The sequence below is a fragment of the Hippichthys cyanospilos genome, chromosome 2 (assembly GCF_059441005.1).
Source record: "Hippichthys cyanospilos isolate Australia breed blue-spotted pipefish chromosome 2, RoL_Hcya_1.0, whole genome shotgun sequence".
NCBI lineage: Eukaryota > Metazoa > Chordata > Actinopteri > Syngnathiformes > Syngnathidae > Hippichthys > Hippichthys cyanospilos.
The window spans coordinates 5236563-5263376 of record NC_142370.1 but is presented as its reverse complement, the minus strand read 5'-3'; the positions used below and the strand labels follow the sequence as shown (position 1 = coordinate 5263376).

Genomic DNA, 26814 nt, shown 5'->3' with positions numbered 1-26814 from the left:
ACATGCTTGCTACCCCAGCATCTGTTGATATAGTTGTTTTAGGTGACCTGACCACTAACCCAAATTTCATTAAAGCATTGTCCATGTGGATTGTTATTTGTCAGTTTGTGCCCTGCAATTGGCTGAGCCCGGCCATTTTGGAGTGTACCACATCGCTTTCTCGAAGATGGCTAGAACAAGCTTCAGCACTATGCGAGTGAGAGTATACTGTTTGAAGAATGGATTGTTGAAGTTTTGGTGGGGTTCATACTAAGCCCCGACAAAGTGCATGACTGGATGATGCTCAGCAGGTGGCAGCAGTTACTTGTGTTTGCTGCAGGAAAAGCCTGGGGTTTAAGAGCATTTAAACATGTTGCTTTTAACCCACCAAGTGAAGCTCAATAAATATCAATTGATACCGTTGTACTTGTATATGTGCAGGTGATTGCTAAATTTTCCAATTTAATGTGGTAATGTGTGTAAAACTTTGCAAACTAACTTGTTTCTGGGTGACAACAAAGCATACCAACTGAATATGAATTTCTCTCAGAATGTAGAGTTCACTAATGAAAATAGTAGATGCCTCATCTTTGTTGGGAGATTGAATTTAAAGTGTCTGAAAAGAGATTAACAATAACCTACAAGCTGTGCGAAGGATTCAAAGCGGCAATATCTGCGGGGGGTTCTGCTGGTGAGCTGATGAAAGATGTGGGCCACTAGAACTAGGTCAGGCACATCACTAATGTATTTGTTGTATTTGTGGACTTTTGCTCTCGGAGCTTACGAAATCTCTGACCATGTTGCTCTCTGGTTTTGGACTGATGGGCTGCCTTGTGTGAGCGCAGGCGAGCATCTGGTTGTGTGTTAATGTAACCGCAAATCAGCCGTGTTTGATAAAAATTGTCTTGGAGCAGCTAACACCCAAAGCATCCGGATGGCTTCCATCGTGGTTTGCCTAGATGTGAACTGGGTGCCATTGTGAAAATGTGACGCCTACATTATTATTTGTTTTGTTTTGATGGCACCGGTGTTGATGAGCTTCTTCCCGGCAACATTAGTTTTTTCAACCTACCCTCCCCCTCCTTCCCAACGCTGACTGACTGACCCATTTTTACTGTCTCCAGGGGGTGTGGCAGTATGGGGGGAGGCCGATGATGTACCTCCTGCTGGTGCAGCCTTTCAGGTGTTAGCGTGTCAGTATAACATGAGATGAACATTAAAAGGGTGAATTAATGAACTGGGGAGGAGGCTTCACTTCATGTTGGCCTTACCATGTTCACGGAATCTAAATTTGAAGTTATGCAAGTTAGACCTTGATAGTGACCTTGTGGATTGAACACAGCAGCTTGACTGATTTTGGCATGGTGACATTCACCATAGACAACCTCACAGCGAGTGAGATGAGACACCTGCTCCAAGGACCCGCTTTGGGTCCACCTGGATAAGTCTAATGCAACCTACTGCATAGTACTTAATTGTTGTGACTGGGGTCACCGACCTTTTTGAAACTGAGAGCTATTACTTCTTTAGTACTGAGTAATATGAAGGACTACTAGTTTATGTGAAGACTTCAATCGTATTAATGGTTTCTCACACTATTTAAACAACAGCTGTAGCAAATATGTAAATCAAGTGTAATATGTAATGTAAATGTCATATACGTACATTGTTTGTAAAATTCCGAGAAAATCACAATGTTCTATCACTTGTAAACTATTTGCAGAACTTTTTGCAAAACGAGCAAGGTTGTAAAAGAAAGTGGTTAAATTTGATCATGTCTCCTGGATTACCGGTTTGGGTTTCCACCTCCTCCTTGACAGAGCTATGCATTCCATACAAGTCAGTATCCTTACACCAGTAAAATGTTTATAGTGAAGCAGAAGCAAATGTGATCATCAATGAGCCGCTGCTTGGCGTGGCTGCCGGCGGCTTTATTGACAAAGTTAACTGACAGCAGGGAGAGCAGAGCCTGCCCCTTTCTGGTACAAAGTAAAATCCGATATGGAGTTCTTAGAATTTTACAGAGAGCAATTCAGTAGGGAGAAAATGCTTGCTGAGGAAACAGTGACGTACGCGGCAATCCGTCTTATCAAATTGAGTTGTGTTTTCTGGGAGATTGCGGCTAGGCTGGCAACGCTGCTTTGTGAAATCCGTCCCATGTTTTATACGTGCCGTTGCTTGCGCCTGTGTGCGCGTGCTTGAGTGAGCTGGATGAGAGTGTAATGGAGGCGGCGGCATCCAGGCTGTTGTGAAGTGTTGACGACGTCTTTCGTCTTTAGATAAAGCCGATTTAAATAAGAACCACGGCAAGAGTGGAAGTGAAAGGCGCTGTTCAGGTCGCGCAGCAGGGTTTTTTTTATTTAATTGAGCTTCCGGTTTTGGAATCGTGCGGCATTGACAGCGGGAGACGCAGTGAATGAAGGGAGAAGTGACACCTGCACGCTGTTTTTGTTTTTCCTCTTCTTTTTCGGGGACAGATTTTGCACGGCCAACTGAAATCTGTGGGGATGATGTTGGAATGTATTTCCTCTCAGCTTTTTGCGCCTCAGCATGACGGGGAAGTCAGTCATTGTATTGTAGTTTTCATCACTGGTGCTGTTCAACTAGTTTAACATGTTGAGAAATGTCGACATAGACGGTGAGACATCTGCTGCCTGCAAGATAGTTACGCACTGTATTTTTATGGGGACTCTTTTTAGATGATATGCTAACTTTCCAAGGCAAGTCTTGTAATATCAGCCATGTTCCTTCTGGATGGGACCTGTTCTGATGAGATGGAGAGAAGGGTTGCTCAGAGAAAAACGGTGTACCACATCTCGCTCACGCTGGTGAAAAAAGAGACGTTGGAGGATGTAGATAGCACACCGGAAAAGCCAAATATTGGGGCCTTCAGGCAGCAACCTTCCCTGGAGGGCAAGCGCAGCGGTCTGCTCGAACAAGTGCAGGAAGTGGAGGACGAATCAGATGATATGTCATTGCAAAGCCACATGAGGAACTTCAGGACGTATAGCACTGGCCAGCTGGAGCTGGGGCGACTTAAACTGGTACGCAAGCAGCAGGTCCAAATGACAAAGAAGAACGCCACATTCATTAATTCACAGGAATCTGCAACTTCTCACAGACTTGAGGAGAATGTTTATACTACAACAGACTCTCCTAGAACTGTGGTTAGCAGTGGCGTGATGAAGATGAAGAGACTGTTCAAGTCAAAGAGTTTGGAGAAGGGCCCTGAGTCATTAGCCCACGGTGGAACAGTGGCGCACTTAAACGGAATGGCACCTTTAAACGGCACGGTTTCAACAAAGAAGGCGCTGCCTCAGCAGGAGCCTGCTAGCCACCTGCGACGCAGCTTCAGTTTTCGGCACTGGACAGGTAGTGAGCGGCTACGTTTGCAAGCGCTGATGAAGGATCGACATCACTTCAATTCAGCTTGCGGAGACAGCAATCTAGCGTTTGGAGGTCCAAAGATCACCCAAGTGGATGCTGTGCTCCAAAGCCCCACTACCAGCCCTCGCCTGGGTACTATAGAGAAGAGTAGGACACTGGAGGTCGGTGCTATCCTGAGCAAGACAGACCCTGTGTTTGAACTAAGCCGCTGGGAGCGTGCACACAGCTGTAAGAACCGCACGCTGGACAATAGTGATCTACAGGTTCTGGCTGCACACAAGGACCGAACAGCGCTTCGGAGAGGTGAAGGACGAAGCGAGAGAAGGCTTGCACGTTTCTTCAGCGGCATCTTCACCCGCAGTTATGGTACTGGCACCTTGACACCAGTGGGAAGCCCCAGCACAATCCGTCACAGGAACACCTCTTTGCAGTCCAGCACTGAGAGTGTGAATGGAAGCACAGGAGGTAAAACAGCATCTGTGTGTGCGTGCGTGTGTGTGTGTGTGTACTTGGAGGATTAATGTCTATTTGTTTAGGACGGCAGGGTGTTGTTTGGTAGAGACGGCCACTGTTTGTCTATTCATTACTTGGCTAAATGTAGTTCATGTCCCAAGTGCAAACAAAGGCTGCTAAATTGTAAGAGGGCTGTCTTTGTGGATGAAGTGACTGCCAAGATGATATTTTCCAGCCAGGAGTGGAAATGAGTTGAAATAGCAGTGAGGCCAAAAATTAGGTCAGAAGAAAAGAGGAATATCCCTTCAGAGACTTGTGTACAGTACTACCTCTCCCTACGAACATCTCTTTTGTTCCGAAATATTCAAGTTATGAAACGCCTCTTCGAAAAATGCTGTACCTTGTTACAAAGGGAAACTTAGGATACGAAAGGGGAACATTGTTGGTGTATGAGAATGAGAAATGAGACACCAGCACTCGCTCACGCACTTGCTCGAACAAGACTGTAATATAGTAGGAAATCAAAACTGGTGAATTCTTCCCTCCATTGTAATTTTATATTGGATATGTACAGTATTTCTTCCAGTTTTCGATACATTTCTTTGATTTATTAATATACCTGGTTGTCCAAAAACAAGCCACATGATGCACTCATGCTTACTCTGGTTTTGTATTTCTTCTTTACGTACCTCATCCACCATTTTCACCAACAGTTTACACCGTAAAACTAACAAACATAAAATTGACATTAGCTACAGCTAATATTGTGCATATCATTATGTGACAAGCCAAATAGCTCCTGCCATTTAACACCCGCCGGTCCTCTCCTATTTCCTTGTCAATTGTTCAAACATCCCCTTCCATGGGTAGTCATCTTTGGACCCATCCAATTACTGATCCATTACTGACCATCTTACTTGGGATATTATCCCAAGCGTTCTTTACCCAAGCGAAAACAGCTGTGAGATCAGAGCGTGGAAGGTGGCCCTTTGCTGTTTCTCCTTCCCAATCTGCAACATCCATGCTGGCTTGTTCAAGTACACATCTACGGGCTGAGGGAGTCATGTCAAGCCGCCTTTTCCTTTTCATAATACGTCCAAAGTCTGATGAAAAAACTATCCACGTACCCTCATTGTTCGCAAGAATTACGTAACACTTGACGAAAGTGCATGTTTGCGATGTTCTGTGCAAATGCTTTAAAACGGATGCGTGCATACATATCGTATTAGAGGTACAGTACATATATAGTCATTTTAAGACTTGTCGAGACGTAGGTTTTACTCATTTCACGTTCGAATTAATTTTATTCAAACACAGATATGTGGAAAAAAAATGGTCTGTTTTGAGTTTTGCGGTTATAAGTCCACCCCCTTAATAAAGGGGTTGAAAATGAGGGGGAAAAAATCTCGACTTTTTCACAGAGAAATACGGTGATTGGAATTTTTGCTATGTACGATTTAATAACTAACAAAATCAATATTTTACTTCCCTCTTTGCTGCGGCGCGTTTGACCATCATGAGCTTCATAGCTTCCGCATTCCTCTTGTTTACTTCGCACTCGCGCCCAACAGAAGGCTAGCGCAATAGGGCTATGGTTGAATAAAGCAAACCATTTCTTTGTAACAGTCTGGACGGACAGACAGACTGACTCCCATGAGGGTGTGTCTCTCTGTCTGGACGAACGGACAGACAGACTCCCCGTAAGGGGCTGTCAGCCCGGCCAGCCGAAATGTGTAGAAAAAATATATATACTTTAGGTCTTAGATAAGAATTGAGGTTTTGGACCTGCAGTCTCAATCCAATTTTTCCTAGTTTTCTCTGGTAAAAGGATATCGATTTGGTTGTTTCCATTCACCGATAAAACCTGTTCTGATTCAAAGATGCCTATCCTAGCTTCTTCTCGACAGTGCACAAGTCGACCACAAAGCACATATTTGCTCATTTGAAAGCAATAAATGAATAAAATCCATTATTCATTTTGAGACCTAAAACATGAATTGCTTTCACTCGTGGATTTCACATTTCATCTTGTAGGTCAAATTACACTCCGATCTGTGTTGTCTCATGTTCTCACATGTGCTTGATTTCTTGTGAATTTGAATTGTATTCATTTGAGTTTTTCTCGCGTTTGTAGTGTATTAGCAATTCAGCATTAAATTAATTTGCTAGAAAAAAATGCTTTATCTTATGAACAGATTGACAAATCGGTGCTTTGTAGAATTGCATGTCATAAATGTTGATTCAGGTGGAGCAGCTGGAAAAAACAGGCTGTACAAATTTGAAAGTTCATTTTAAAAGTTTATTTAAAATAACATTTGCTCATTTTCATATGTAATACAATGACCGTTTTAAATGCTCTTTTTTGTTCAAAGTTTGCGTCTTCGTTCATCGTTGTGTGTGTGTGTGTGTGTGTGTGTGTTTGGGTTGAAATGACTAATAGTTTTAACATGCACTTAGATTTAACACTTTATTTCACGTCCTTATTGAAAGCATTATAAAGAGTAATGAGGACCCCTGTTGCTGTGATTGGCTTGCTCATGTGATGAAGGTGATGTGGATATGTTAGCCAGCATTGCAGCTTGTAGTGTCTGACTGACTACCTCTTGTGAGGATGATGATGCTGTGATTGTATGTGTCATTCGTAAGTTGAGTTTGAAATGTGTTGCTGCAGAAAATGGACTGGTCCTCTTCTGCTCGAACCACAATGGGTAGCAGGGTTGAGAAACATGATGATTGCTTTGACATATAAAGCAAAAAAAAACAATAAGTTGAGAGAATGTGACACTTGAGTGACACTGTGCTGGCGTGTGCAGCTTTGTCAACCCGTGACCTCAAAATCTTCCCAACAGACTTGATGAATCCTGACAGGAAATCTGGCAAGTGACAGGCTTTTTCCAATGCATGAAAGAACTGAAAAACTCTGAATTCTCTATCAAAACATTTTAGTGGTAAAATATATTGAGCAATTTATTGAGAAATCTGTACAGACCCCAATGGTTTGCCAGCATTTGGCTTAGAAGTCGCAGTCAATACAGAATAGGCACATGCTTGTGTGAAGAAGTGTGTATGCGTGTGTAGTTACTAAGTCTGTGTGTGACCTATATCTAAATCCATGCAGAAGTAATGTGAGGCGTGTACACAACTGATCAGAAAGATGAAGAGATGCTTTCCTTCTTCATCTCCCTGCCATCTTCTCCTGTATGTTCAAAGGTCCGTTGCACACCAAGCAATGCGACAATACACAGCTGCAAGGTCAAGTGAGTTGCCAGAGTCTAGATTGCATCTGTGGCTGACCTTCAGCAATTACCTGTGATTCCCTATTTGAAAACCTTGCTAACAGGATTGCAGGTAGAATGCCCACCCAAAAAGACTGTGTTGTATCAAATCATGTTGTATAACAGGGGTCAACAACTCCAGTCCTGGCGGACACCTATCCAGCGTGTTTTGTATAACCCTTTTGTGCACCTTATTCAAATGATCAGGATAATTAACAAGCTTCTGCAGAGCTTCCCGATGAGCTGATCATTGAAATTAGGTGCGTTGGATGAGGGTTGCCCCTGAAACATGCTAGATAGGTGCCTTCAAGGACTGAAGTTGGTGACCCCGGTTGCATAGTCTTTCACTACAAAAAACAATTCATGTAAGTCACGAATTGGTGTACTACTGCCCTCATGTATAAGTATGCAAATATATCAAGTAATATCAAAAATATATCAGATTTTTGTCGGTCTACTGAACACCTAAGCATTTATTTTGGTTATTTCACAACTCTGCATTTCATGTTAGGAATTTGCATGCTTAGCGACCCCTCGTTTGCCTTTGGTGAAAAAGTGCTACTTAGGATACTTTGTTTGTCACCATAAAAAGAGGATCCATATAACACAGCTGCAGCAGCGCACTGACTTACATAGAATGTATGAAATCGGTGCTGGTGCATATGCCAGTTTAGTGCTTAGTATTGATGAAATAAACGACATCCTGGGGTACAGCTGACAGTGATGCGTTTCTGTTTGTTTGTTTTTTAACCAGTTCAAAGCTGGCTTGTGTCACTGGCAGCACTGTAGCATGCCACTGATTGGTGACCTTGGAGGATATGTGCCTTTAAAAGGGAACACCACTTTCACAATCCAGGGTCCGTGTCATGAAATTATGTGATTTTGTTCCCAAATTGTTACGCGTAGCCCTCGCAGTTGCTTTGACCATTTTGATTTTTGGCAGTGATTTGATTTGAATGTTGCAGAAACCGTGCGTAGAATACATATATATACAGTGGGCCCCCCGAACTTTTCATCTTACGAACGTGGACCGTGGCGTTTTTTGTCCCCCTCTTCGCACAAACCTTTCGTCTTACGAACAATCCAACATGCCGGTCAATGTGTCCGTACTATTTTTTTCACTTTGCTGTACCATCAAATTTAACTATTCTCGCCTGTCATGATAACGTCGATATGCTATTGGTTTTACAATGTCTCAGTCACGGTTTCAGTCACGGAGATGCCGATATGCTATTTGTCCATTAAGTTCACTGTCCCGGTCTCAGTCACGTAGATGCGGGTATGCTATTGGCCGGCGTCACGTCAATCACAGAAATGCCGATATGCTATTGGCCGGCGTCACGTCAATCACAGACATGCCGATATGCTATTGGCCGAACGCCTTCATCTAGCTTGATGGCACAGCCGGTCGGTGTGTTGTGAAGACTTTGCAAACTTTATCTGTTAGACATGGCTTCTAAAATTGCAAGTGGCGGTAAAGGAAGAAGTAGGAGGATGATGACAATAGAAACGAAGCAGGGGATAATAAAAAAATACGAAGGAGGCGCACGCATAGTTAACCTTGCTAGTGAGAATGGCCGTAACCGCTCGGCAATCTTCTAAGGGCAAGACTTTCCTTGCCAGGGGACGGACCTCGGTCAACAACAAAATGGAGAGGCTTCTTCTATTATGGATTAAAGAGAAGGAAATCGCCACTGATATGTTCTCGTTTAAGAAAATAAATAAATAAATTCTGCGGGTTGGTCTCTGCTCCCCTCCGCCTCCACCCAGCTCAAGTCACGTCGCCCCAAAGGTAAATGTCATTTTTCCTTTGTATATTTATGTTATTTAATTTAACTGCACAGTAGATTGCTACTCATTTTTAATATGTGTATAAAGTCGTGATGTTTTTACCTAAGGTTTTTGCACGCATTCACTAATTAACATAGGTTTGGATTGCCCGTCATACGAGCAGTTCGAGTTACGAGTGTAGCTGCTGAACGGATTAAGTTCGTAACACGGGGGCCCGCTGTATTTTTTTTTCCAATAATACAAAACAATATTATTTTGCATATAGCTGTAGCAAAGAATGAAAAGATGGAGAGTCTCCATCACAGAACTTCGCAAGAGCAGTCAATGAGTAAATGAGCAAGTACCCAGTAAATAAGCAAGTACCCATACTCTACCCTTCATTGTTGAAGTTTTCCTGTGATTTTTTTTTTTTTCACCATAGCTGCAGTGGCCAGGGTAATTGAATTTTCCTTCTTTTTTTTTTTAATTTTCACTATTAAACAACGTTGTTTGTGGTATAAAATTCTATATGTGGCATCTCAAAATAATTGTTTCTGAGTAAAGAGCTCCAAGGATTGCAGTTATTTTTTTTTTTTTTCTTTCATCGTTGTGGGTGTGAGGCTCAGTCATTGATTAGTATTTGTTTAGGATTGCCCAGGTCAGTGGCATCACTTTGTATGCGCTGGGCATTACTTGTTCATCGCTGTGGGCGTGAGGCTCAGTCATTGGCTATTAATTGTTTGGGATTGCCCAGGTTAGTGGTATAACTGTATGCGCTGGGCATTACTTGTTGTTTAATTCTCATATTTTGCTTGATTTCAGGTATGGGCATGGCTATTGTTTGTGTGAATATTAAGTGTTGGCACAATTACTCTTTATTTGACTGCCAGCCATCTGCTGTGTTTATCCAGTGACTGACTGAGGTTGTGTAGGAATGAAACCTTATCAGCTTGAGGGTATCTACTTCACCTCCTCATCATCACTCTCCAGGAAAATTTTGACATTTTGATGAGTGCATCTGGCTAGATGACATTGAAACAGTCATGTCCAAACTATGACCCATAGGCCATGTGTGGGCCTCTGTAAATTGGTTTTCCACAGCGCTTTTATAATTGAACTGGGTCAATTACCAACTGATTTTTTTGTTGTTGTCGTTCTTACTGTATTGATTAGTGTAGTGGCAGGTCTGTTCCAGTGAGATACAAGGCTGCACACCAGTCAAAAGTACTAAAACAATTTCCTTATTATTGTTTCCTAGGCATGTGCAGATAAACAGATTGGCGGTATATTGTGTTTTTTAAAAGCTACTGTTATTTAAAACCATCCAAATATGCTACAACTGCTAAGTTCTTTTCCCTCCCACGTCGTCTGCCTTAACGCGCAACTGGACTGTGCAGTGGGAGCCTCCTCTCATTATGTATTTTAGAAGAGTCCTCCTTTGGCTGCAGCAGTCAATAATTCAATGTCAGTCACCCACCCTCCAGCGGAACTAATGTTATGAAAATTGGGTTACCACAGGAACTGATTCGATAGGAGGAACGTATGTCAGTGAGTGTGATCCATAGACTGTGTTTCGTATTTTATTGTCATCCAAAAGACTGTTTAGGGCTCTTTCATTCACTCCTCAACCCTCGTTAGGATAAGCAGTTAAGATGATGGCTGGATGAATGTTTCCTGCCCATAAAGGTGGCGTCACAGCCACACGGTGAGGAGCACGGCTCGCCAATGAGACGTTTTCCTTCCTGTTTAGAAATGTCAGTACCATGAATCTCATATTTAATAAGAAATTAAATCGCCATTGTCCTCCCATGGACTCACCACCTGTGGGAGGAGTCAAAAGGGTCTGGTGCAAAAAGAGCTGGAACTGTCAACTGATCACCACCTGATCCTGCTCCGATTTGGGGGAGGATACCTGTCAGACTTGCAAGACCCAAACGTATTGTGAGGGTCTGCTGAGAATGTCTGGCAAAGTCCCCTGTTAGATGGAGTTTCAATTCCCACCTCTGGCAGAATTTCTCCAATGTGGACTTGGAGAAGGTGTTCGACTATGTCCCTCTGGGAGTTGTGGTGAGTGTTTTCGGCGTCCAGAGTACCAAGTTCCCTAATACAGGCTGTTCAGTCCCTGTATCACCGATGTCAGTTTGGTCCACAATGCTGGCAGTTGGTTGGATTTGTTTCCAGTGCGAATTGGACTCCACCAAGGCTGCTCTTGTAACCTATTCTATTTATTACCTTTATGGACAGAATTTCTTGGTGCAGTTGAAGCGGGGTATGGTTTGGTAGTTCTCAGCGTTGCATCTCTGCTATTTGCAGATGATGAAATGCTGTTGGCTTCTTCAGGCCATGATCTCCAACTCTCATTGGTTTAATTCTTAGCAGTGACTTGAGTGAAAGTCAGCAGGATGACGTTTGTGTGATTTTAATGCTCAAGAACTTACCTGGATAGGTTAAACCCAACTCCCAGGCACCATTAGCATTCAACAGAACAGCCATCCAATAACACCAACACAAACTTATTATTAAACTGCTAAAGTGCTCTTTCATTATTAATGCACTTCTTGTTTCGATCAACCTGTCACATTCTTTAATGTTTGTTTTTGCTCACACACTTTGTTTTTGTTCACCCAACATTTTCATGTAATACCAGCCATGCCATGCTGACGTGCGAACAGCGCATCACGGTGACCCACCCCCTGCTGCTTAAAGCTCTTACTGTATATAAAGCTCAAATCCACCAGGAGATGTGATCACTCTTCCTGATGTGCATGCGCCTTTGAGTAGTCAAGAATTGAGGGGGGGTGGGGATGAGAATATACACATACTGGTGTGTTACATCCTTATTGTCATCTACATAGTGAACCAGTTATTAGCTAGCTGGGTGGTTTGGTTTGATTTAACATGAAAAAAAAATCTGCTTACATGGTGCCAGCTGTGTGCGTGCAAAGCTGGCGAGGGGTGGATCTGTTGAGTGTCAGCATATGTAGGTCATTGATTTTATGTGCTAAGTATGTATGCATAGAAGCTTTTTCTTGACTTCTCAGTGAGTCTTCACAGTTGCTTGTCAATGGGGCACTCTTGCAAATTCCGTATTTCAGGCACAAACAATGGAAAATTTTTCTTGTATGTTAATTTGTGTGTGCATTTGTTTGTTTGCTTGTTAAGTCAGAACAAGAATGTGGGATAAAATCATAGTTGGCCGGGACTCTTCGTTCTGTTGCACAATGGCACACAGTTGTGCAAATCCAATTTTACCTGTGCATAGTATAATAGTCTAATATTTGTTTTAGTATTCAGAACTTTATCAATTTGACATCTCTAAAGTGTGTCAGAATTAATTAACCTCATCAAAAATGATACATTTATAAAATTATTATGGAGGGAACATTACACTGTGCGTGCTGTTTTGCGTCCACATTTTCGGTGTACCATGCACCGTGAGACCCATATAACACATATCCTGATTTCATTGCTGTTGCATGCTTGGTCTTTTGAATTTAAAGAAAGTGTCTAGCTTTTAAACACCTTTGCTCTTCAACTTTTACTTTAGATGTCGATGGGCGATTGTGAATGGCAAAGGCTGAGGTAGTGACTGATGAGGCAGTGTTGCCTTGTTTTGTAAGATGACGGTTAGCATACTGTGTACACACCCTGCCCCGAGAGCAAGAACTGCCACTCATGAGTTGTTTTCTGTGCTCGTGTGCATGTACGTGAGGGAGAAGCTTTAGAATAAACTTGAAATTAGTCAAGCACGTCCTCATAGTAAGAGCATCTCAACTGGTTTCCAACCTTGATTTAGGATTGTCTTCACGTAAGCAAGGCTATTTAAACGTGAATAAATCTTCTCTCTTCATTTGTTTAAATAATAATATTAATAATAAATTGATAATAATAACCAGTCCATATTATTGCTTTTTTAAAAAAAAAAATGCCACTACTCAAATCCTCATAGTGCCATTTTTTTATTTTCCCCTTGTACAAGCATGCTAAGACACTAGGTGTCAGTGGTTTTGCCAAATTCTGTCCAATCCGAAAGAACTACTCAATCTTAACGTCACCGGGATCGGCTTCTTTAGTGGGAAATATGCCTCTGACGTTCCAGCAAAGAGCCGAACGTACAGCCAATAAAGCAAGCAGCCAGCATCTGGAGAATGATTACATACAAGGCTTGAAGGAATAGGAATCCATGTTGATTATCAAACATGGTCCCACATGTGACACAGCGTATGTTTGTTGCAGAGTAATGTAAAACTCCGTTTTTTGATTGCTACAAACAAACACGGATCCCGGAGAATATGGTAAATCTCGATTTTGGTCGGTGTTCGTAGAGACCTTTTTTTATGAAAAAAAGAAAAGGAAAACCCCAGGTACTTATAGAAGATAGGGTATACCGGAGACTTTTACCGACCGTTTGCAAAAAAACGTAGACTACGCCTTAGGCCAGGGGTGCCCAAGCCTTTTTGTCCTAAGATCTACTGGAAAGGATGGGTTTAATGAGCTATGTTGATATCCCAATAACCAATGTTGCAAGTATACCTAAATATATTCAATTAATATCTCCTTCACAGTGATGTTACAGTTTAGTAAACGGAGTTTTGTAAACACCATTAATGAAAATACACACCTGGCCTTGGTCACTCACGTCTTCAGATTTGTCCAATTACAGTGAGAGACCAAGTCTAACCTGCTTAGCTTTAGGCTTTCAGCAGTCATCGCTTCTCCGTTCCCTCAGGCAGGGGGAAATTGTGGCAGGATAGACACATTTACTGGGCAGTAACTAAGGTCTGCACTATTATGTTGAAAATAATAATCACGATTATTTTGGTCACTATTGAAACCATGATTATTCATCATGCTTAGTCAAACATTTGTATTTATTGCCCGTATTTAAACAAGCAGTACATAAACAAGGCTTCAAGGCTTGATACTTAGTACTGCTAATCAAAATAAACTAAAATAAATAAAGTAAATGATTCAAACAAATTCACTTGGCACATAGGGCATCACAGCTAACTTACCTGTTGAGGGCAAACCAATGACAAAAATGAAGCCTACGTAGACCCAAGCACATTATTCACCTGGGGGGCTTTTCCAATACTTTTTCGTGAGTTTATTAGCTTTTGCAGTATTCAATATGGACCCCAAGAAAGTGATGGAGAAAAGAGGAAAAATGAAGGAAAGGTTTTTTTTTTTTTTTTTTTGTCCATCCAAAAAACGCAAGCGATAATAGAAAAGTTTGAAAAAGGGATGCGTTTGGTTGCTCTCATCAAAGAATATGGCTGTAATCTATCTTACAATCGCCACGTTATTAATACAAAAGGAAGAAATAAAAGCCATGACTCCTTCCAGAGGCTTTTCTATAATTTTGGAGGAGGTTGGCAGTGAACGATGAGATGGAGAGGCTCTTGCTCGTGTAGATAAAGGAGAAAGAGGCGGTTGGTGACACAGTCACAGAGGAAATTATTTGCGAAAAGACAAGTGTCATTTTGAATGATCTTGTAAATGAAGATGCAGGCGAGGGAACGTCTGCGAAAGAGCAACGCGAGTTAAGGCATCACTTGGGTGCTTTGAGACGATCAAAATTCACTCTGTTGTTCGGCATGGTGCGGCAAGTAGTGCTGATCTCAAAGCGGCTGACAAATTTGTGCTAAAATGACAGCAGTCAAAAGGTAAAGGACCATAATTTTTTTCTTTATTCCTTTGTTTTTAACTTTTTTAACGTGCAATTGTTATTTATTGTGCAATGATTTAATTGTAACGTGTGTGTTACATGTTTTGTTGCATTTTTATGCTTTATAAAACATTTATGTTGGAATTTTGGAGGGCTTGGAACGGATTAGGGCATTCGCGTGGAAAACGCGTCTCTACTTGCAAAATTTTCTAATTAAGAAATTTCTTCCATAACCAATTAATTTCAGAAGTAGAAGTACCACTGTATACTTTAGCCGGCTTTTTAAATGTTAAGATCGGCAAAGATCATCTTAATTTCTGTATTTTCCGGACTATAAGGCGCATTGCTATATAAGCTGTAGTAGAAAAATATGAGCAAAAAAATGACTTTTGCCACGGATAAGCTGCACTGGACTATATGCCGCAGGTAATAACATCAGATCTTTACGCAAAAAGATTTTTTTTTGTAGTTGTCTGCCAACAGCAACATACGCTCTTTAACAGTCTGAACATGCCTGCATGTTTAGTCCCAACATAATTTCAGAAAATGGGTGGATAGATGGATATCTGTTAGTGAAATAGCAGTTCAAAATTGAAATCAATGCCTCAATAGCATCTTTTTCGACTCCCTTTGTTTGATAGTTTATTTTAGTGAACATAACATATTCTTACATAATTCGTACACAATCATAAATACATAAATAAAATCACATATACTGTGTACTGTATGTAAAATTTACACATCAAAAATTTACCCACCATTTTACACATTCTCATATTAAATTTAGACATATATTGTTTTGAGCACAGCCATTGATTCATATCTTTTCAGTTCTATTTGATAGTTGTTCCATAAATTGACACCTCGAACAGATACACACATTTGCTTACTGGTGGCTATCAAAAAAAACAAAAAAACACAGATAAGCCCCACTGGACTATAAACCGCAGGACTTAAACCTTGAGGAAAAAGTCACGGCTTATAGTCCGAAAAATACGGTAATCGTCTCAGCCATTATCATGATGGCAATTAAAATCTGTTTGTGCAGCCCTAGTTCTCAGACCCATAGTTTAGATTGGTATTTATCACGCAAGCCTGGCACCTTATATGTTGACATGCTAAAATAAAATTTTGCCCAAAAACATGCATGACTTTTTTTCATGTTACATTGTGGCTAAAATGACTACACACTGATGCAACTGGCTTTAAAAACAGGAAACAGCTGAATCAACATCCTGCCGGCAGCAAGCTTCCACACATGTGGGCATCTGTGGAAAGTCCTACAATGTCCTCCTCTGTGTTTGGAATCTTTTGGATTTTGTCCAGACTGATAAAGCAAGTGCAAGTGGAAATGACCGCAGTCAATGCAGAGACTGTAACAAGAATTGATTTGAATGGGAAAAATCGGTCATGATTCACAAGATACAGGTGCATTAAATTGAACCGAATGAAATCGTTTCACTTCAAAATATATCAAGATACTTACTGATATGTCTTTAATTTACTGTATACCTTTGAAGGCAATGCCCTATTTATAGTACCGACAGGTTTATTTATACATTAGGTATGTAAAATGACAAGAAAATTGCACAATACTCTCTTGAACTGAACTCTGCCATGTAAATTCGAATTGAATCAAATTGTTCGACTTAAACCTTGAACAGTCCCTGAGTCTTATCCCTTGTACCAAGCCACGTAGCTGTTAATCTTTTATTGGAGAAATGGAGAGATTCTGACCCCGTTGTCATTGTATATTTATGCAATAAAAGTCAAACTATACTGGATGAAATTTCTCAAAATTGAACATTTAAAACACTTAAATCTGACTGTATGGAACTCGCAGTTGGACTGCGCAGGCATGCTCAGTACTTTTTTTTTTTTTTAATCTAAAATTGGCTATTCAGGAATCCATCCACATCCACTACAAGACAGCCTACATTATGCCACTTGATTTCTCATCCTGCACATCTTGAGATCATGGTTTTTTTTTTTTTGCTTCAAAATAAACCTTCATACCAAATAACTTATGGACACAAACATCTTGCAAAATTCTACCCCAAAGCATGTCACATTGAAGGTGACGACTTTTTCTCCTGCCCAAATTGTCGACCAAATCCTGCAGGTTTTCCAATTTTTCCTCCTCTACACACCTGATAAATTAGTTATGAGCGCTTGAGTGCCCCTGAGAGCCGTTGCCTTATTTTTCAGGAGCAATTTAATCGGTATGCATCAAATCTGCACACTTCAATGCTGACATTTTGTCACGGTTGCTGTTGATCACTTTTGAACAATTTAAGTTTAAAAGAATGATGATCAAAAAATCATAAACTTTGGTCATTAAGTGGAAATGTGTTATTTAGTCTTCTTTGTTAATATTTTTTTCGACCCCAAAAAAAAAGCGTTTTCTTTTTATCCTAATACCAAAGTACTCAATAGAGGCAGTGCCCCAAGGAAAAATACAGATGCATTTATTATTTTCAAATCACCTGTGTGGTGATATTTCTGTTTTTCCAGTTGCGTAAATGAATTGTAAATTATTGGCATTTCGTAACAAGACCGTTTGTAAACACTGCAAGAAAAAGTTGCCAACCACCGCAGCTCACTTGAGCTGTGTTCATTTTGTTAAACTAGCTCAGTTGTAGCTGAAAAACAAGCCGTGAGATTTGTGTCTCGTCCCACCCTTACTTAAAAACCATGACTGTAGACCTTTATAAACATTTTTAGGAGTGGCGTCAAGTACTCAGAGCAGGTCATCGGATTCTATCGCCCACTCAGGGCAAATGTTGAGTGTACCATTGTAAGTTTGTTCTGTAGAAGCATCTTGTTGTGCAACCCTCCATAAATGATGGATATTTTGTAGGTCAATGCATGTTCTAGATATTTCCTGGAATGGTCAGATAAGTGAAAGTGCAATTTGGCCTGTCTTCTACAGTACCTGGAGGGCTTTTAGCACATCGGTGCTCTTGCAGATTGCAACTAATGAATAAGTGAGAAGGTCTGGAGGGGTGTGGCCTACTGGCCTACTTAATGCACTTGCTTCGCATGAGTTCCAAAGGGATGGAAAATTTGCAGTAAATTACCACGTGATTATTATACTTAATTGTACAATATACCAAAAACATGCACCATTATAAAATTAAAAATCATGACATTAAAAAAAAATCTGTTGCATTGCAATTCCAATTTCATGTAAGCGCAAAGATGTGCATTGTCAAGAGATTTAAGAAAAAAGATGAAGATCTGTAATTAACTGAGCTAAACAATCTTGTTTTAATTTCACCTAAACATATGAGAAACCCTCAACCGTTTTTTTTTTTTTATTAACATACATTTTGTTATTGTGGCAGATCGACAGATTGATGCAAAAATAGTGGCATCAAGTCATTTATTTTCTTGAAAAGTTTCAGTTGTAATCATTCATTTTCTGCGTTACAGTAATCCCTCGTTTATCGCGGGTTTACGTTCCAAAAATAACACGCGCAAAGTGAAATCCGTTAAGTAGCCAGCTTTTTTTTTTTTTTATGATTTTACAATGCAATACTAAACTATAGAATAAAACCAAAAATCAAAACCTGTTTTAAAGCCCCAAATTTGTTTAAACCATTCATTTTAATATAGTAATACAAAGTTGGAAACATTGGCATTCACGTATTTCACAGTCCCAGCTATGCCTCTTCGTCCATTGTTATGAGTAATAGTTGAGCTCTTTCTTTTTCTGAGCAATATCTTTATAAACGCATATGCCCGGACATCGAATTAAAGTGAAGCCTCTTATATCATAACAATACACTTGAAATTTAGGTAAAAGTCAGATTTCCAAGGCTGTGCATTTCTCCATTGCTGTCTGTGTCTACATAGTGTGCGCGTTTGCTCTCGGCACGCCTACGAGTCACGTGATTGGCTCACAGAGACCAAGCTGTCAATCAATGTGCTTAGGCAGTTAGAGAAGAGACACAGCAAGGTTTTGGATCCTCTTGCCTTTTGCAATAAATTGACAAGTGAAAAACCAATACAGTACAGTGTCAATATTTTATTTCGAGACAACAGTAGAGAAGAGACACAGCAAGGTTTTGGATCCTCTTGCCTTTTGCAATAAATTGACAAGTGAAAAACCAATACAGTACAGTGTCAATATTTTATTTCGAGACAACAGTAAAGCCTCTGAGCCAATCAGGTGTCTGAGCACAAGGCGCTATACAAAATATCCACACTGTAAAAAATCCGTGAAGCAGCTAACCCGTGAAAGATGAATCGCGATACAGCGGGGGATTACTGTATTGGAAACTAGCTTAAGTGCTGCCTGACACCTTAAGTTCCAACCATCAGGAGGAATCGTGCTGTTTTCTTTTTTTCATTTTCCAAATAACTAGAAATTAACAGTAAAATGAAATATCCTCCATCTTATCCATCGCAGACTTACTCGAATGCGGGTAATTCTCTAGTTTGACTTTACTATGGCCGCTACATTAGCGTCTTTGTCACTATCGTTTGCTATGGATACAGTTGCAGCTGTTTGATTTGCATTTGTGTTGGGCTAAATTTTAGTTGCTTGTGTGGTAAGCAAACTCCCTCTTTACAGAGAATGCATGCACTCTATCTTATCACAGGTGCATTTGAGGCAACTCTTTAAGGTAAACTCATTCATTGGCCCAACAACTATCATACTGTATCCTCCTCCATTTTCACATCTATGATCATACACTTTCCCGCCCACCCACTACAGGAGCCTATCTGTTTATGCCAAACATCAATTCCAAACAACTGAATCACAAGGAACCTGTTACACATAAACAGATGTAATAATCATACAGAGAGCATAGAGAAGAAAAATGAGATGAACACAAAAAACCCCGCTGTAACTGACTTAATTGATCACAGTTAATCAGTTAATGTGACATTAATATTGCTCATGCCTTGACCCAGCCTAGTCAAAAATACACCCCAATCCAAAAATGCCAACAGAGTCCCTTTCATAAATAGAGACCTCATTGTTGAAGAGGAGGGACTATAAATTGTAGAAATCATCTGTGTATGCGGCAACGGAATGCCTAGAATCTACAGAAGAATCCATTTTTAACGGCCAGTTGCCATGAAAGTTTAGGCCCAAGATCAAGTAGTGGGTGAGGTCTCCATATTTTTACAATAAATTGTGTGATATGTGCATTTGATGAGGAAGTAGTCATCAGTGTGCAATTGTTCTTGTGTTATATCTGCATGTTTTAGTCAGCATTTTGCCCATGTATTCCCCCATTTATTATCAAGATGGCCCTCAAGAGCCAAACTTCAATTTAGTACATTCCCAGTTCCTCATGTAAATTTCTGCTTTTCCTTGGAAATATTTGAAAAATTCAAAAATGTTGTAACTCTATGCTTCAATGATGGTTGTTTTTCATTGTGCTACAGGAGGTTGATCTACAGATACTATTGTTGATGTGCAGGTCCCTCCACTTTCATGGCAACTGACCGTTAAAAATTGATTCTTTGACTCAATGTGAGTCAAAAATTTGTTTTGTTAAAATGCTTGACATGGCGTCTCCTTCTTTCCCTTCCTCATTCAGATGCGTTTGTGAACAGCCAGGAGTGGACTCTCAGTCGCTCCGTCCCAGAACTCAAAGTGGTGAGTTGTCTGACACAACAACAGTCTTTGGCATCCATATATTATTTTTTTTTTTTTTCCATTGAAAAGGTGCATTTTGCCTTACAGGGCATTGTGGGTAACCTGGCCAGTGGAAAGTCAGCATTGGTCCACAGGTACCTGACAGGAACGTACGTCCAAGAGGAGTCACCTGAAGGTACAAAGAGAGATAACACATAGTCACAAATAATAAAAATTCCGAAAGTATAATTCCAAAGACAGGCTTTTTTTTTTCTATCCATCAGTCTGAATTCTAAAGACATGGTTTTACAAATCTTTTATGAGTCTTGGCATTCAACCTATATATTTATTTATTTGCAAGTGTTGAGGTAAGGGGGCAGAAAATGGCGAGCAACAAATGTGTAAATGGTTAGTAACTATTGTAAATGGTCAGTGAGGCCTGCGTTTCCTTCTAACTTTGGTTTGCAAGTTGAAGTAAACAGAATCCGCCAGTAAGTGAAAGAACAAGCTGTAAACAGAGCATAATAGTTACAATAAACCAAACATACTGCTAAGTGTGCAGCTGATGGCCAGCCATGATGACTTGACATTATCTCCCAAAGATAAAGCTATTTTGACAAGAGTTCCTACCCAATGGCTGTGTGACGGTATTTCAAGAGCAACTGGGATCAAACAGAATGAAGCCGTTTTGCAAATGTCATCAAAAAAACAAGGCAAGATACAAAATTTGTTGAATCATATGAACAAGTAGCACCCAATGATGAAAAAAAAACAAAAACGGAAAGCATGAAAATATGAGCAGTTTGCACAGCCTACCCACATAAACGTTAGCTTGCAGATTAGCCATTTAGTAAGTCACCCCCGTTGGTCCGCGAAATGAACATGCCTTTCTCAACCAGTCCAAGTCACCAAAAAGTTTGTGAATCATTGGGTTGGCTAAGTTGTTGATTTTTTTTTTTTTTTTTTTTTTTTACTTTTAGCAAGAGGGCAGCAAAAAATGGAAGCAGCCCTCAGTAAAAACAAAGTTTATAGCCAAAAGCTCAGCAATTTAACATCATTTAACAAGTTATACAGTGCTACCTTGACCTGTGTTCAATTTGTTTTGTGACCAAGCTCGCACCTCAAAACTGTCACATCTGAACTAATCTTTTTTTTATTTATATTTTAATCACTGAAAATGCTATTAATCCAGCCCTGAAATAAAACACAACAAAATTCTTTGTTACGTTTATTTAAAAAAAAGTCTACAATATTGTACTCTATAAATTAAAATACAGTAATAACATGAAGAAATGGAATGTGAAAAATTTCATGTTTAGTTAATCATGATTTCATACTTTGGTACAATGGACATTGTGCTCCTCTTTACTGTATTTGTGACCTGGCTATCGGGGAGCAGTATAACACAAGTCAACATGGCTGCAATATTATTATTTTTATTTTTTTGCAGTATCTAACGATTGTATGCTTGTTCGGCCTGTTTGTATGTATATATATATATATATATATATATATATATATATATATATATATATATATATATATATATATAATATGTGTGTGTGTATATACATGTGTGTGTGTGTGTATATATATATATATATATATATATATATATATATATATATATATATATATATATATATATATATATATATATATATATATATATATATATATATATATATATAATCTTTTTTTTTCTTTTTTTTTTTGATTAATTACAATTTTGTTAGGCTATTTCAAAACAATACTTAAGCTATTTTCCTCTCCTGTGACAAAGTGTTTAATGTTTTTATTGGTGAGAGTGATGGTTTAAACTGTGACGGGCTGCTGCAGACCTAAAGAAGTTTCTGTGTTGTTTTCAAATTCCTGAAGCCTAAAAATATGCCGTAGCCTTCATTCCCATGCCGATTGATTCAGAGCTTGAGACGGTGGCTTTGGAAGAGCGCAGAAACCACAGCGCCACAAAGCCGCTAACCAGAACTATTCTGAGGCTGCACACCCAGCAAAGCAGTAGCAGCTTGGCTTTGTGGTGTGTTCACGGAAGCTCCGACACAGAAGCATTCTCCCAGCCAAACGGAGCATGCAGCTGGTTGAACATCTAAAACCATCAAGTGTGTTCTTGGGAGTGATCAGAAATTTCTCAATTCACTTCACACAAACTTGAAAAGCACAATACCTTCAGTGTTAAATGGCATGAGATGACAATTTACGAGTTTTTATTTGATTACATCGCTCTCAAGCACTACTGTAATCTCTTTCTTGCCAGCCTGACTGCCATCAAAGCCAAAGATGTGCTTTCTTCACCCCTCTTCACTTGTGTTTTTTCTTTTTCCCTCCTCTCTGTCTTTTTATTGCATCTTGGTTTACTAGCTGACGTGGATGCAGGTAACGATCCTCCACTTCACCTTCCTCTTATGTTTATTTGCCCGAACAGTTGCAGCAGCCTGGCGAGAACAGCTTGGATTCCATTAAAGCATTTCATTGGTTCTTGAGTACAAATTATCTTGACGTAAACTTGAAACACTGAACCCTAAGCTCAACTCGCGAGGCTGATACAGCCTTCATCTTAGTTTGCTTTTGTTCCCTCATCAGCATCAAATGGCAGTCACTGATAATGGAAGTTATCCTAACTTCTTATGATACATTTCACCATTCCCGAGCTCTCATCGACACTAGAACATTCCGCTTAGCCAAACATCTTCCAATCAGTAGAGGAGGTTATCAACATTCAATTTCTTCCATTCAATAATATCATTCCAATTGAAATACGTTTGAAGTCCAGTTTGCTATAGAATATTTGCCATGTCATTTAATTTGTGTAATGCAGGTGGTCGTTTTAAGAAGGAGATGGTGGTTGATGGGCAGAGTCACCTTTTGCTCATCAGGGATGAAGGGGGTCCCCCAGAGGCACAGGTTAGTATCGAATGCATGTGTCAAAATCCCAATGACTGCCTCCTTAACTTTTCAAGGTGAAGAAGTGTATGTGCTTTATCTCTGATAATATGTGATTAGTTACGTTGGTTCCGTTTTCTAATTCTTTTTCCCTGATTCCCCGAATCTGTAGTTCGCTTTGTGGGTTGATGCAGTCATCTTTGTCTTCAGTCTGGAGGATGAAATCAGTTTCCAGACAGTTTATCACTACTTCAACCGCCTTGCCAACTACAGGAATGCTGCCGACCTGCCTCTGGTCTTAGTTGGCACGCAAGGTATGACCCTCACCCACACACGCACACACACACACACGCACGCACGCACGCACACACGCACACACACACACACACACACACACACACGCTGAAGCGTTTTCCCTTGATATACTGCTGCCATCTAGTGGAGAGTTTTAATAAGTCAGTTACGATAATTACCATACAATACAGTAGTAGTACCTTGACCTACAGTACTGTTGGTTAGTTCTCTGATCAAGCTCAAAAGGCAATTTCTTTCTGTCAAATCCATTTAAAAACTCAGAGCACATATATATTCATATGTAATAATCCCCCTCCTACCTCAAAGAGCACTCTGTCTTAACTTCTATGCGTTGGGCTACAATAGGAGATCATTGACACAACCACTTCTACACTCACACACTGAACTGCAGTCACAAGTACTGCAAAGCATTTTTTCCCACTTCACTTGAACCTCATGCCTGAAATATTGAATCGTTATACAACGCAAACTAATCGATTGCTCCTTACTGAAAGAACTGGTAACTTTTAGGAAGCAGAATTGCACAAGCTGTCACGAATAGTCCACGTCGACAACGTTGATTATGTTGCAATGATTTTCGTCTGATGTCAATGATGTCTGCAATGATTTCCCATCGTCAACTCGACGCTTTAATCCATTTTTAATTCATCCGTCCATTAGCCATTGCTTTATCATTTAATTCATTTTCCGCGTTATTTGCTCATCTCAGTCCAAGCGCGTGCTTTCTTACATCAGGAAGTTCCAACAGAATGTATTTTTCCTCCTGCCTCAATCTCTCACACCTCTCCGGAAAAAGAATTGGACGGGCTTGGCGGGGGGAAATCAAATTGTTGATCTGACATTATACAGTAGCAGCAATGCGTGCACGGTGTGAGGCTCTGTGTCTCGTCAGCTTGCAAGCAAACAGGGACATTCCTGCACATTTCGGGTCTGTTTGTGCAGAACAGCTTGGCTTTTACATCATACACCCCTCCGGAGCTATTGCACACTGATCTGCAAAATGACAAGCATTTTATCAGCGCTATTCGCCTCATCCCTGAGCTAAGGGGCACTCCCGACGCTTTGCAGTCCACCCAGCCGACCAGAAGTGCTCATAGGCGGCGTAAAGGCTTTCAACGGGCTGGGTAAAAGCGGGGGGCTGAGTGCGCTCTACCCAGCATTTTCCTCGCTAATGTGTGGTCATTGACGACCGAGATGGATGAGTTGCGACGTTGGATTACACAACAGTGTGACGTTACTCACAGACACATAGCTATGCAATGACAGTGGAATTCTGCGGTCCAAACTAGCTGGACACTACTCTAGCTGGACACTACTCTGTGACTCCAGTAATACAAATTACGGACCATTGTCCTTGCACATTGTCCTTGCACTTAAACTTGATTATACTACTGGACCGGTATCTACAAATAGATTGTTTGTCGTTTGACTCGAATGAATGAAAAAAGTTTTATTTTGGGACAATGCAATCGGACATAGTTACATGCTTGCAGCTGATGTGATGCATGTTATAGCAAATACTGATTCTCAACTTTGCTCCCAAGTTGGGAGCAAAGTTACAAAATTACAAAATGATAAAAAATGATAAAATTGTCAAATATACATCATGTCCAAAAACCAAACTACACAGTTCACACATTTGGCCATCCGATATGACATAAAATGTCCACTCTGTAGAAACAATAAAATATATGTCTGCCGATTTCAAAGAAATTTAAAATTTAAAATTTAAACCCTAATCAAAACCTAAACCATACTTGTAGTGTACTTTTGTTTTTTCTTGCCAGGTTTTAGCAAGTGGACATCTTAAAATCCAACTTTTTTTTTTTATGATAGCAGTTTGTTCGAGAGTTTACTACTGTTTTAGGAGAAGTCAAACTGTCAAATGTGCCTTTTGGAAAGAGGGATTCTGGAGTTTTGGTTTGCTGAGTTTCTGGTCTTCTTCTACAGCACAAATTCCCTATTCATGGTTATCCTAAGTAATGCAGCAAACAAGTAGCATTTGCTTTTAAGATATATTGGAGTTTTGTTTGAATAATTTGAATTTGTGATTTATTTATTTCATTCTTTTATTTTTTGTATTGAATAAAATTATATAAGTTCTTAAGTTATGTTTGTGTATCTAAATATACTATATTGTCTTAAGGTGAAGTAAAGGGCTTCTAAGGTTATTTTGATTCTGCGTTGAAGCTTTAGCTAATTTCAAGCATTTTTTAAAATTGGTTTAGCGATTAGTCGCTTGATCGAAAAATAATTGCCGATTAATCGACTCCAAACATAATTATGTGACAGTTCTATCAGCTGCACATTTCTGAAGATTTTTATGTGCGAGCCATCCTGACTTTTGATTGATTGCGGTTTTGTGATTTTACATACACAGTGCTCATACTGAGTATCTCTGGCCGTGGCTTAGAAGTAGGCTGGGTGAAATGCTACTATTTCTGATCAACAGTCTGGCTGCTAGAGCCAAGCATGATCATGTCAAAGCCAATCTGCTGACTGTAAGCACTGATTAGCATGATTAAAATTCTTAATCAGTGTTATTTGTAATAACTACCGTATACTCCCAAGATGTAACGGGGGTAGGGTTGTCCTCTTTGTGCATGCTGCATACTCCAGATGCAATGACAAATGTAACTGTCTTCGGGCTGTGGGCAGGGGACCCCCTGGACTGGTTTCCAGCCAATCACAGGGCACACAGGGACAAACAATCATTCGCAAACACATTCACAATCATACCTTAGGGAAATTTGGAGTGTCCAATACACCTACCGTGCATGATTTTAGAATGTGGGAGGCGACCGGCGTGCATGGAGAAGACCCATGAGAGCATGGGGAGAAAATGCAAACTCCGGGGGTGAGCTGGAATTGAACCCGGAACCCCTGAACTGTGAAGAAGACGTGCTAACTTTCACTGTGCCGCCCATCATCTTTTCATGGAACATGAAATTCACCTTGATTTGAAAAGACACACATTTTTTATTGAAGATGGCCGAAGTGCCTAAGGGTAATGGATCAGTGGATGGCTGGACATTAGACTAGAACTTTAAATAACATGATTTTCACTATTGCACATACAGCATTTTTAGAGAAAGTCCTGGGCAGTTGGTCGTGTTGTAATACCAAGTGCTGTCCAGAGCTTTGTTCTCTTTGACTCTGAGCTCACAGCCAGCAGATGGCACCAAATAACTAATTTTGCACTATGTAAAGTGTTAAGGCTGGAATATTTGTTGACTAAACAAGGGATAGGTGGGGGGGGGGTTGATGTCTGATATTTTGCTTTCATCCACATGATTTTAGTTTGAATCCGTTGACTGACGTCAAAGATGTTTTCCTCAGACGCCATCAGCTCATCGAACCCAAGGGTGATTGACGACAGCCGTGCAAGGAAACTGTCCAACGATCTGAAGCGCTGCACATACTATGAAACCTGTGCCACCTACGGCCTCAATGTGGAGCGAGTCTTCCAGGAT

The 26814-nt window shown here is 40.2% G+C and overlaps 1 protein-coding gene across 3 annotated transcripts in view; it reads left to right on the top strand.

The window, feature by feature from the left end:
- agap1 (ArfGAP with GTPase domain, ankyrin repeat and PH domain 1) overlaps positions 1-26814 on the top strand; it is a 91658-nt gene that overhangs the window by 7905 nt on the left and 56939 nt on the right. The window contains exons 1-7 of one of the 3 annotated variants that reach the window (XM_088407370.1): positions 2670-3831; positions 20091-20149; positions 20237-20324; positions 22505-22519; positions 22962-23047; positions 23199-23340; positions 26681-26814. The exon at positions 26681-26814 is cut by the window's right edge and continues 1 nt beyond it. In XM_088407370.1, the coding sequence (XP_088263496.1) occupies positions 2721-3831; positions 20091-20149; positions 20237-20324; positions 22505-22519; positions 22962-23047; positions 23199-23340; positions 26681-26814 (1635 nt within the window). In that variant the 5' untranslated portion in view covers positions 2670-2720. Of the gene's footprint in view, positions 1-2669; positions 3832-20090; positions 20150-20236; positions 20325-22504; positions 22520-22961; positions 23048-23198; positions 23341-26680 lie in introns of those variants that run through there. The other 2 variants (XM_088407371.1, XM_088407373.1) reach the window with 2 other exon arrangements.